Source organism: Phycodurus eques, chromosome 19, assembly GCF_024500275.1.
Source record: "Phycodurus eques isolate BA_2022a chromosome 19, UOR_Pequ_1.1, whole genome shotgun sequence".
Taxonomy (NCBI): domain Eukaryota; kingdom Metazoa; phylum Chordata; class Actinopteri; order Syngnathiformes; family Syngnathidae; genus Phycodurus; species Phycodurus eques.
Window position 1 is genome coordinate 11,036,760 of NC_084543.1, and position 11,338 is coordinate 11,048,097.

Here is an 11,338-nt window from a genome sequence, read left to right on the forward strand (position 1 = left end):
AAAGTTCATAAGACACTTACTGTTCATGTACATTCAGACATGTTTTCATAGCTACACATTTATATGCACACACATTAACATGCCATTGTTTATTTGGCCTTATCTAGAATGTTAATGGCAGAATGAAGAGAAAAAAACTAGGGTGCAGAGAAAAAATACTCAGGTGTCTTTCAGAGAACAAAATGACACTTTATGATATGGATATAACTAATTTATGAAGCTATGTATTTTTATGATTTCATATTTGAATGACTTCCGTACATCCATTTTCAATAGTGCTTGTACTAATTATGGTGTGACTGGATGAGAGATGGGTTACACCACGGACTGCTCATAGGGCACATATAGACAACCATTCACACTCAGATTCACATCTATGGCTATTATCTTCAATTAGCCAAATTTTCATGTTTTTGTAATGTGGGAGGAAGCCGGAGTAACTGGAGAAAACCCACGTTAGCACAAGGAGAACATGCAAACTCCACACAAACACCAAACCTCAGAACTGTGAGGCAGACTTTCTAACCACAACTAACACTGTGCTGCCTCCTTGCAATTTAATTCTCCAAAAAGTTCAAATGTAATTATCTTGTACTACTCTCCTGGCATTAAACCATTGCTTTTTTTTTTTGTGGTAAAAATATTATTTATTCTACATTTTTCAGGATCCCTACCCTGGAAATACGTGGAAACAGATTCAAGTTTGTAATCCATCCATTCATTTTCTGTGGTGCTTCTCCTTATCGGGGTCACCGATGAGTTTGAGCCTATTCCAGCTGAATGGGCAAAAGGCAGGGCACACCCAGGACTGGTTGCCAACCAATCACAGGACACATATAGCCAGCCATTCACACTCACATTCACACCTATGGGCAATTTTAAGTATTCAATTAACCTAACATACATGTTTTTGGAATTTTGAATAAAGTACCTGGTTAAAAAATATGCAAGCGTAGGAAGAACACCTCACTAAAATGTCTCATAATATGGGGGGGGGGGAAAAAAAGGACCACATGTGATACCCAGTTAACATTTAATCGAAGCGATTATCCATCAAATACATTGCTACAGCTAAGTAGATGCTGCTGGGTCGAACCACATCACCTGCTGCTAAAAGCCATTATTACATCATCATGACATTGTGATTTACACTGGCTGACCTATATGCTACATGTTGGCTCCACTATTACGTCTTCAAGACTTTAGACATTCTACTGTCGGGTGCTCAAAAAAGGGCAGCACTATAGCACTTTCACAAATGCTATCACTGGCTAAGTTATCGTCCACATTAGCTGTATTCATTTCTCACGTCATCTAAACAAGCACGTGTGAATCGTTTCATGGATAATGGGAGAATGGAAAGTGCAAGGGAAGTGCTGAATGGGGTTCTCTCGTTGCACGCACCTTCTTTTCATGTCAGTGGTAGTCGCCTCTGTTTGATTTAGTGTGGATCAAGAGAACAGTTGTGCTGTTTTTTTGTTGCTTTGTATTCACTGAGGTATGTCTGGAATGGGATTTGCTTGTCATACAATGAAAGGGTCACCATCAACAAGGCATACAGCAGGCAAAGCAATTACATTTGCAGTAACAGAAAATATAGTCAATTTCCCCCAAGGCTTTGTCATTCACAGCATTACAATTTCTATTGATCCCACATAGCTGGATAGTGGTTTTCCCAACAAAGCTCAGGGACAGCAGGGGAAAGTGTTGTCCCTTTGAGAGTCTGATGCTTTTAGAAGTTGCCCTCACAAGCACAATTTGTTTCCTTAAATTGTGTGTGTTTTAAAAAAAATATATATATTATTATATTTTTTTTTTTACTGATTTTCAGTCAGCTACAAAAAGTCAATTTAGAAAAGAACAGCCCACTTTCTACAAAGCAGGACAGTTTCCAAATGTTCAATGTTCAAATGTTAAAATGTTTGTATCCTTGACATTTAACATTTAGAACTTGGTAACATACAGTACATCACACCCTATAGTAGCTTGTACTTTAAGTGACATAAATGGACTCCCCTACCACTATTTTAGTCTTGCTCGAGGCTCTACCTTGACAAATAATGGTTCAATTTTGTCACTATACCACTCACTAAAGCTTAAATAAATCACTTCCCACTAGTAAACCCATGCAGTTTATAAACTAGATGCCACAATTTGAGGAATGCCGGGAACTATTTAAGTTTCCTTGAAAATGGCTTGTTACCATGGTTGTGTATACCCATGGTATTGTGCACATTAGCTGTACAATAGGTCCTAGGTGTTATCAGTTTCATCATTTACCATTTCAAAGTATATTTTGACTGTTCTTGGGATCAAATAATTGTGCCGGTGGGCCCGCCACTACAAAGTACAACCATTAGATTTCTACTGAAGTCTGTTTTCAATAGGCCAAATATACAAATGTAAATACAAATTGCATCATTTAAATTTATCATCTCCACAGCTTCAACACAAGGCTATAGGTCACAGAACAATCAGTCATGCATGATATTTGCCACTTCTTATAAACAGTCAGCATACAGAGAAGCTTTACCAGAACCCTTGTTCAATTTTACATCGGACCGTCATGACCTCATATTTACCTTGCTACAAAAATGTTGCCCTTTAGGTAAACATTGTAGTATCAAGTTTCAAGATAAGGATCTGGATGTATTTATAACTCTTGCATATCTCTACTACAGTTCCCTGGCATGAGGAGGCCACTCTTGGGTGTACTTCATTGGATCAATGAATTTTCTGACATGTTGGTGTTGTCGTCAGTATCAGGACTTTGAAGTATGACACATTCTATTTCAGTGGTCAAGATGGTGGGGATCCCTCTGCTAAACTGTTTGTCTAGTTGTGTTGATGCAGTACTGCCACAGTATTACACCAAACTTATAATAACACACCTTTGTCCAAATGTCTTGTCATTCATCTGTCCTTGTAATTGACAGTCTGGCTCAAAGTGTTCTTTCCGTCTGGGATATGCCTGACACCGTCCATCACAAAGTACCCAGATCAGCAGTGAAGAACCCTCCCTCCTTCTTTTTCCTTCTCCTTAATCTGTGGGCCCGCCAACAAACAGCGGCCACGAGCAGCATCACGACACCAACGCAAAGCAACGCCACCGACACCACTTTGGTCTGGAGCAGAGTGTTGAAGTTGAACGTCACCCCCGTGCCCGCCATCCCGATGACCAGCGAGATCACCCCGAAAGGGAACACGCAGCGGTACCAGGACTTTTCTGTGCCGCCTGTAGCTTGAGCCAGTCGCTCCAGTGTGGGGAGAGACTCCGGAGGTTTGACTTCTCGTCCCTCCACACTTCTGGAACTGTTTAAATTCTGGTTTTCCGAGTCCTGGGGTAAGGTGTTGGCCTCGCTGCCGTGGCTGCAGTCCAAGTCTGGGTGAAGGACCGGGCCAGGGGGCTGGCGGCCAGAGGAGCAGCCCATCTCCAAGCCAGTGTCCTTGGGTAACAATGCAGGAAAGGGTGCCTGTTTGCAAAGGGGATCCTCTCAGTGTGTGGTTGCGGCTGATTGCTGCTGGAGCTCACACCACTTCACAAGCTGCTTCTACTACTGTCTGTGTCACACTTGTTCTGGTTGTTGCGCTCAATACTTGCCTGCAATTTGAAAGATAGGAGCAGATGAGAGCCGAAGATTAAAATAGTAACACAAGGCTATAACTGTGAATATTTCTGCTGGAAAACACATTGGCATTAAAGTGGATAGGAATTAAAGGAAATCAAGAGAACCTAGTGATGCGGCTGAGTTATTTTTTGCAAAGCACAATCGTGCACACATAAAAGCTTCAAACAGAATCCACTCACCCTATTTCGTCACAGTCCATCAATGTGTGATGCCTTCATTGCCGCCTCGTAGCACGAGCTGCAGCGTATGAGTGTGTGCATGTCTGCGTTGCCATTGTCCGGGGTCTATATAGTCACAGATGAGACGGGGAGGGATTTAAGGGAAGCGGTAGACATTTTGCAGCGATCTGATAGGCTTACAAAGCTGAGAGGGCTCATGGAGAACGGGTTTGGGTGACGTTAACATTTGAGTGCTCTCATTCAGTGGTACAGAAGCATTACTCAACTTGAATATGAGTGACATTAAAAAGTGTAGTGGACAGATGAAAATAAAAGAAAAACACATTTTTTTCATATTGGAAAAAAAAAAAGATTGAGTTCAGTGACATAGCAGCAGATCCTATCATATATATTGTAACTGCAATAGCCCTGCAACTAATGTGGCATTTTATAGCATAACATACAATTAGCATTGATTTTTTTTTTGTCATGTAAAACAATGTCTGCAAAGCATACATATAAAATTTAGTTTATCTCCATTTAAATGTTTCTTTTAAAGGCTAATTCACATTATTGATGATCAAGACTTAAGTGAATGCTGCTTAATGCCACTCAAATTAGATACACAGTAAACCCTCATTTATCGAGGGGGGTTTGTTCCAGAAAACTCCTGCAGGAGATGAAATCTGCAAAGTACCATTATATTACTATATTAATTTATGTTTCACACAATTGCAATTCAAAGCCAATGTGTGAAACGGCGCTTTAAAGAGGTTAGGCATGTTTTTTTTTTGTTCATTTGAGGTCACCATCCACGCACAACAGCACCACATGCCTATTGGGCATGAGTGATATCAACAACAGCCTGTGCAGAAATATTTGTGAAGAGGCCATTTCCTGGGTTAGGATCATTTGCAACGTTGTTCACACTGACGGTCATGGCAATGTAATCAGCAAAAAGCATTGTGGTACCCAGAATTAATTGCTTTGGTGTTTTAAACTACAGTACCGTACTGTAGCAGTATAAATTCAGCTACACGTTGCTTTTTCCTTGCATTTGATCCTGTCAATATTGTTATGAGTTTCTGCATTATTCTATTCATCTGACTAAGGTCTGGAATTGTGAATTTATTTCATAAAACTCTGACTGTGGCTTGTGTTTTAAACAGCTACTTTCCGGTGATGTCCTTTGCGCCCTCAAACAATTTGGTGATTTACCAAATATATGAGTTGCATTAAGTAATGTTTCTTTTTCTTCTAAGAACGAGAGACAGATTCACCTTCTATGAGTCATTGCTCCCACATTGAAATCATTTAGCCGATAAAGTTGACTGTATCAGAAATGTTCGGGTAAATAAACCCCACAGACTAATTCTAAAATAATTCTGCGATGCAGAACCGCGAGTGAGGATTCATGTACATTCATTTCAATTATTCCCAAATAAATATCAAAGTGGCACGGTGGATGACTGGTTAGCACATCTGCCTCCCAGTTCTGAGGACTGGGGTTCAAATCCTGGCCCCGCCTGTATGGAGTTTGCATGTCTTTTCTCTGGGTACTCCCTTTTCCTCCCACATCCCAAAAACATGCATAGTAGGTTGACTCTAAATTGCCCATAGGTGTGAATGTGAGTGCGAATGGTTCTTTGTTTATGTGTACCCTGCTATTGGGTGGGGACCAATTGAGGGTGTACCCCGCCTCTCGCCCGAAGATAGCTGGGATAGGCTCCAACTTGCCCCCGACCCTCGTGAGGATAAGCGGTACAGAAAATGGATCGATGGATGGATAAATAACATCAATGATGTTGCTTCACTGATTGGCTTGGAGAAATCTTGTTGTTCAACTACTAATCATTTTAAGGCCCACTCATGTTACCGAATTAATAACACTTTACTTCCTTGCCCAATTAAAGGAGACATAGGAATACTTTCTCTTCTCCTGCATGTTGTTTTTCCCGTCTATTACACCCTCCCAACCTCCATTGCATGCGTCATCCACGACTCCCCGCGTAGCGGCAGGACCGACCGCCATGTGTGATATTCCTCCACAAATGCAATATGTGTCTATGTTTTTCACACCTCTTCCCTTGACAGCAACAGTGAGACGCATTAGCCAGCCTCCAGGCCTCCCCTGGGAGACAGCGACTATACCATGTGTGTGTGTGGGGGGGTTCTCCAGCGTGGGTGAAGATTTAACCTGACTTTCCTCTCATCTTGAAGCAGTGGATAAATACCGGTGCCCAGCTTCTGCTTTATTTCCTCAGGTTAAATTTCGGCGCATCTCTCAGAGGAGTACCTGCTGTTGATGAAAGAAGTGGTTTTCTACTATGGAGTGAAATGGCCCGATATTCAAAAATGTTAACGTGAAAGTGGGAGTAAAACACTGACAAGCAGCTCATTTTGACAAGTAATTGACCATCTGCCCAGCAGTTTTTCTGATGGATCGCTACCATTCAGGATGTCTTTCTTTAGTCACTGTGAGAATGGGACTGTTAGCATTTATTCATTCAGCCTTTTCTAACTCAGATTGGAAAGATGTTCAATATAAAGCAAAAATATTGGCACTTAGTAGACCACGTGCTTACACCAACGTTTAACAGTGATGGCAGATGAGATTTGTAATGCCTGATTTATATAGTCATAGGACAATTTGAATAATTGGACCAACACTGTGAGCATACACTAATGGGGCGGCAGTAGCCTGTTTGTAAGGATTTCGGCTTTTGGAACTGGAGGGTTCACAGTTCCAGTCCCCCTGCGAACAAAAAAATTTTGCTGGAGGAGGCTAATCTGCTTACTGATTACTGTCAAGATGACCTTGAGCAAGGCACCAAAGACACGAACCCGAGCCCATTGACTCCTTGCATGCCTGATTCTATGAAGTGTGCAATGCAAAAATATACATGAGAGTGTTGGTGATTCTAATAAGTATAATTAAAAACAATAAAAAAAAATGTTTGCACACCCAAAAAGAAACGTACATAAAATGCTATATTTTATTGTTTGCTTGTTGCTAGGCTGCTCAGCCAGACCTCCCATCAGCGTTGCAGCTAGTGTCATTTTTTTTTGGTGACATATACAACCCCAATTCCAATGAAGTTGGGACTGTTGTGTTAAACATAAATAAAAACAGAATACAATGATTTGCAAATCATGTTCAACCTATATTTAATTGAATACACTACAAAGACAAGATACTTAATGTTCATTGTAAATAAACTGTATTGTTTTTAGCAAATAATCATTAACTTAGAATGTTATGTCTGCAACACGTTCCAAAAAAGCTGGGACAGGGCTCATGTTTACCACTGTGTTACATCACCTTTTCTTTTAACAACATTCAATAAACGTTTGGGAACTGAGGAAACTAATTGTTGAAGCTTTGTAGGTGGAATTGTTTCCCATTCTTGCTTGATGTACAGCTTCAGCTGTTCAACAGTCCGGGGCCTCCGTTGTCATATTTTACACTTCATAATGCGCCACACATTTTCAATGAGAAACAGGTCGGGACTGCAGGCAGGCCAGTCTAGTCTCTTTTACTACAAAGCCACGCTGTTTTAACACGTGCAGAATGTGGTTTGGCATTGTCTTGCGGAAATAAGCAGAAGCGTCCATGAAAAAGACGTTGCTTGTATGGCAGCATATGTTTCTCCTAAACCTGTATGTACCTTTCAGCATTAATGGTGCCTTCACAGATATGTAAGTTACCCATGCCATTGGCATTAACTCAGCCCCATACCATCACAGATGCTGGCTTTTAAACTTTGCGTCCATAACATTCCGGATGGTCGGACCACAGAACACTTTTCCACTTTGCATCAATCCATCATAGATGAGCTCAGGCCAAGAGAAGTCGGCGGCGTTTCTGGGTGTTGTTGATAAATGGCTTTTGCTTTGCATAGTAGAGTTTCAAGTTGCACTGACGGATCAAGCGCCGCAATGTATTTACTGACATTGGTTTTCTGAAGTATTCCTGAGCCCATGTGGCGATATCCTTTACACGTTGATGTCGGTGTTTGATGCAGCGCCGCCTGAGGGATCGAAGGTCACGAGCATTCAATGTTGGTTTTCGACCTTGCCGCTTACATGCAGTGATTTCTCCAGATTCTCTGAACCGTTTGATGATATTATGGACCGTAGATGATGAAATCCCTAAATTCCTTGCAATTTTACGTTGAGGAACATTGTCCTTAAACTGTTTGACTATTGTCTCACGCACTTGTTCACAAAGTGGTGAAGCTCGCCCCATCTTAGCTTGTGAATGACTCAGCAATTCAGGGAAGCTCCTTTTATACCCAATCATGGCACCCACCTGTTCCCAATTAGCCTGTTCACCTGTGGCATGTTCCAAACAGGTGTTTGATGAGCATTCCTCAACTTTCTCAGTCTTTTTTGCCACATGCCCCAGCTTTTTAGGAAGCTAAGTTAATGATTATTTGCTAAAAACAATCATGTTTATCAGTTTGAACATTAAATATCTTGTCTTTGTAGTGTATTAAATTAAATGTAAATTGAACATGATTTGCAAATCATTGTATTCTGTTTTTATTTATGTTTAACGCAACGTCCCAACTTCATTGGAATTGGGATTGTATTATGAGTAAAAATAGAAAAAAAATAGATAGCACACTGATATCAGTATCAAAGACAGTTCGTCTGGTTAATTCCGCAATTGCATGCATCAATCTATAAACTATGACAGCCATAAGTTGGTCAGAAATGCGACCCATTGAGCTGAGAGGTAGCTCGTTATCACCGTAGATCTTTACTGTCAGTGGTCGCAGTAAGAGGGTGGGAATGGGAGGGTTGTTTATTGTCCTTTATAAAATGTCATCTTCTTACGGCTTCAAAACAGTTTGCATCAGTGGTGTTTTCTAGAGCAGGTGAATTAATGCACTGTGGCCCTTTCAAATTACTTGCTAATTATAATGCATTTATAAAATTGGAAAAGGTAAAATGTGTCTCCCCACAACCAGGAGTAGTTAAATTATTTTCAACAAACATAAGTCTCCTTTAAGTTTAAGTGCCTTCCTTATGGCAGAGCAAACCTTATTTGCAGTGCGGCTGCATTTCATGAACTGCAACTGGTGGCTTAACTCTCTATTCGTCAACACTGAGGAAAGTGGAGTACACAATTACCTATTTTTTAACATCTTAACCAAATGTGAGAGATCCCTCACATGACAAGGGAAAAAATGGCAAGTGTGTGTTTTCTGGCCTCATAGCACACCACACACATACTGAAACAATATCTCCACAGATGCTTACGAGTCTCCTCCCCCAAAACAGAAGTCACGACCTGTTTAGTAGAAGATATAGAATTGCTAGCTTATCTGGAAACTGCAGTATTTATTTTTGTGGCGAGTGACTTGTGAGACACTTTGTAGTAACACTCAACACAAGCAGTTGCTAACTTTCTCGTCTGATTGTGTCCGACAATAGTGTGCTCTTCAGGTCGCTCCCTAATTGGCTATTGTTCTGTTTCGTGGCACAACTCAAGGATTTGAGATTTTAGATATTGAACCGGTTTAACATTTAGGATTGTTGACCCTGAAAAAAGAAACACCCCACACCACAGGATAATCAGTCAAGATAATTTTTTAGGTACATCTGATAATCGGACTTTTCCTGAGTTTGATCAGAAGAGTCTGAATTGAAAAAAAAAAGATATAAAAAATTGTAGATTTGTGACTTGTGACAATGTTATCTACAAATGTCTTTGTACTGTATGTCATAGGCTGCATATAATCAAATCTGTAACTGTCTCAGTAGTCCTTCTTTAATGTATTATGTATTTATGTATCATCAAACCTCTATACCAAAATTCACTTTAGGTTAGTAAAAAGATTTAGATGTTAACAAATGTATAATGAACATGTTAATCAGTAAATACATTTTTAAAAAGTCAACACGTGTAAGTGTGCATCGATGGTGGCTCTGTAAATGTGTGTAAATGACTGTAAAGTAGATGAGATCTGTGTAAAATCGACAATAATTCAACAGTCAATTATCAATACAGCCTTTGGTGAATTTCTGCAATAGATTTAATAATACTGTCATATTAATGTGCAGTATCTCTCAAGACAATTATATCCATTTTGTAAAAACAGAAGTACTACTTCATGATGTGACTTCACGATCAAGTGAGGCATGAGACGACCTCGGTATTACAGCATGGGGAAACAATGACTTACGAAAGCTCCAGCAGTGAAGGTGAGAGTTATTACTGTGGCAGGAATTCCACTGTGGAATGCTTCTTGTGCGTGTCCTCCTGTACCACAAGGTCACTCTTATTGACGACTTCCTTTCATGGTTGATCATGTGAGCGTTCCAAAGCGCCATGGGAGGACGCACTGACGGGGAGGCTTTTCTTTTGTGTGGAGGGAGACTGCAGACTATTGGTCCTGTTCACATGCTTGTTAACAATGAGGAGCTTTGTTTTTGAAGATGGCTATATAAAAAGAAAAAAAAAAATTTCACACTGTACATACACACACTAATGCAGATGGGCCCATGTTAAAGGAGACACATTATGCATTTTTTCAAAATTTAACACATAATTACAGTATATTTCACGCACAATGTTTTTCTTTTTTAAAATTAGCATTTTGTGATTTTAGCCCATTTGAGAGGGCAGACTTGTCTCATGCAATTGAGCCAGCCATATTCCCACCCCACATACTGTTGGGCCAATGGCGAGTATGGATTTAATGACCAGTATGGTTAGGAGAGGAGCTGGGGTGACTGCCCGTAAAGCCACAAATTTAAAAAAGCAACTGCGACTGTGTACTGTATGTGGAGCAGAAGACACATCATCAAACACAAATACGACCCCCTTTAAAACTAAAGGTGATAGAGCCTTGTAGTCCGTTGCCCCTATGATGTGAAATACACTTCAGCTGACATTTTAAAAACACACTTTAGGCAGGCATTCCAGTTGGACTAGTTTGGTTTTCATTTGATGTATGTGTGTTTTGTCTTCTTATAACTGCAAAATGGAGTTATTGTGGATTATATTATTCAATGTTAAATAATATATTACAACATATTTGAAGCACTTTGTGGGCTCTCTCTGTGAAAAGTGTTTGATGAATAACATTTACCTGTTTACTTCATTGAATGATTCATGAATCATGATACTTCATGATTCGTTCAATCATTTTCAAATATAGGCAGATAACAAAATAATGACTTAATTGCACACTTAATGGGTTGGCAGGCACTCCAGTAATGCAGCTATCTGTATACAAAAAAAATAATTTAAAAAAAATAAAATTTTGTGCAGTGCTGGACCTATATAAAAAAGGCTACCCAGAACGTCACATGTTGTGAAATGTATGCATTGCATAACTCAATTGAAACCTATTAGCACTTAACATTAATCAAAAATAATTTCTTTATTGGGATGGAAGGTGTAATTAGGGGGAAGCTGTTTACAAATGTAAGCAACATCTTTTAATTATCATTCAGGGAACGAGTGTGGGTGAGATATCGATGCCCATTAAACGGACGTTAATGAAATTGCATTGCGTGCCTTTGCATTTGGTGGCT

At 40.0% G+C, this 11,338-nt stretch overlaps 1 protein-coding gene across 1 annotated transcript; it reads right to left on the reverse strand.

The window, feature by feature from the left end:
• Positions 1-936: 936 nt before the first annotated feature.
• Positions 937-3,882, reverse strand: LOC133418061 (transmembrane protein 100-like). Its single transcript, XM_061706405.1, has 2 exons — positions 3,809-3,882; positions 937-3,601 (listed from the first exon to the last, which is right to left on the reverse strand). Exon 2 carries the CDS (start codon positions 3,429-3,431, stop codon positions 2,985-2,987), a length of 447 nt encoding a protein of 148 aa, XP_061562389.1. The 5' UTR covers positions 3,432-3,601; positions 3,809-3,882; the 3' UTR covers positions 937-2,984.
• Between the last annotated feature and the right edge of the window lie 7,456 nt (positions 3,883-11,338).

Coding starts and splice junctions, on each gene's coding strand:
- LOC133418061 (XM_061706405.1), bottom strand. CDS start 3,431: ATGGGCTGCTCCTCTGGCCGCCAGCCCCCTGGCCCGGTCCTTCACCCA.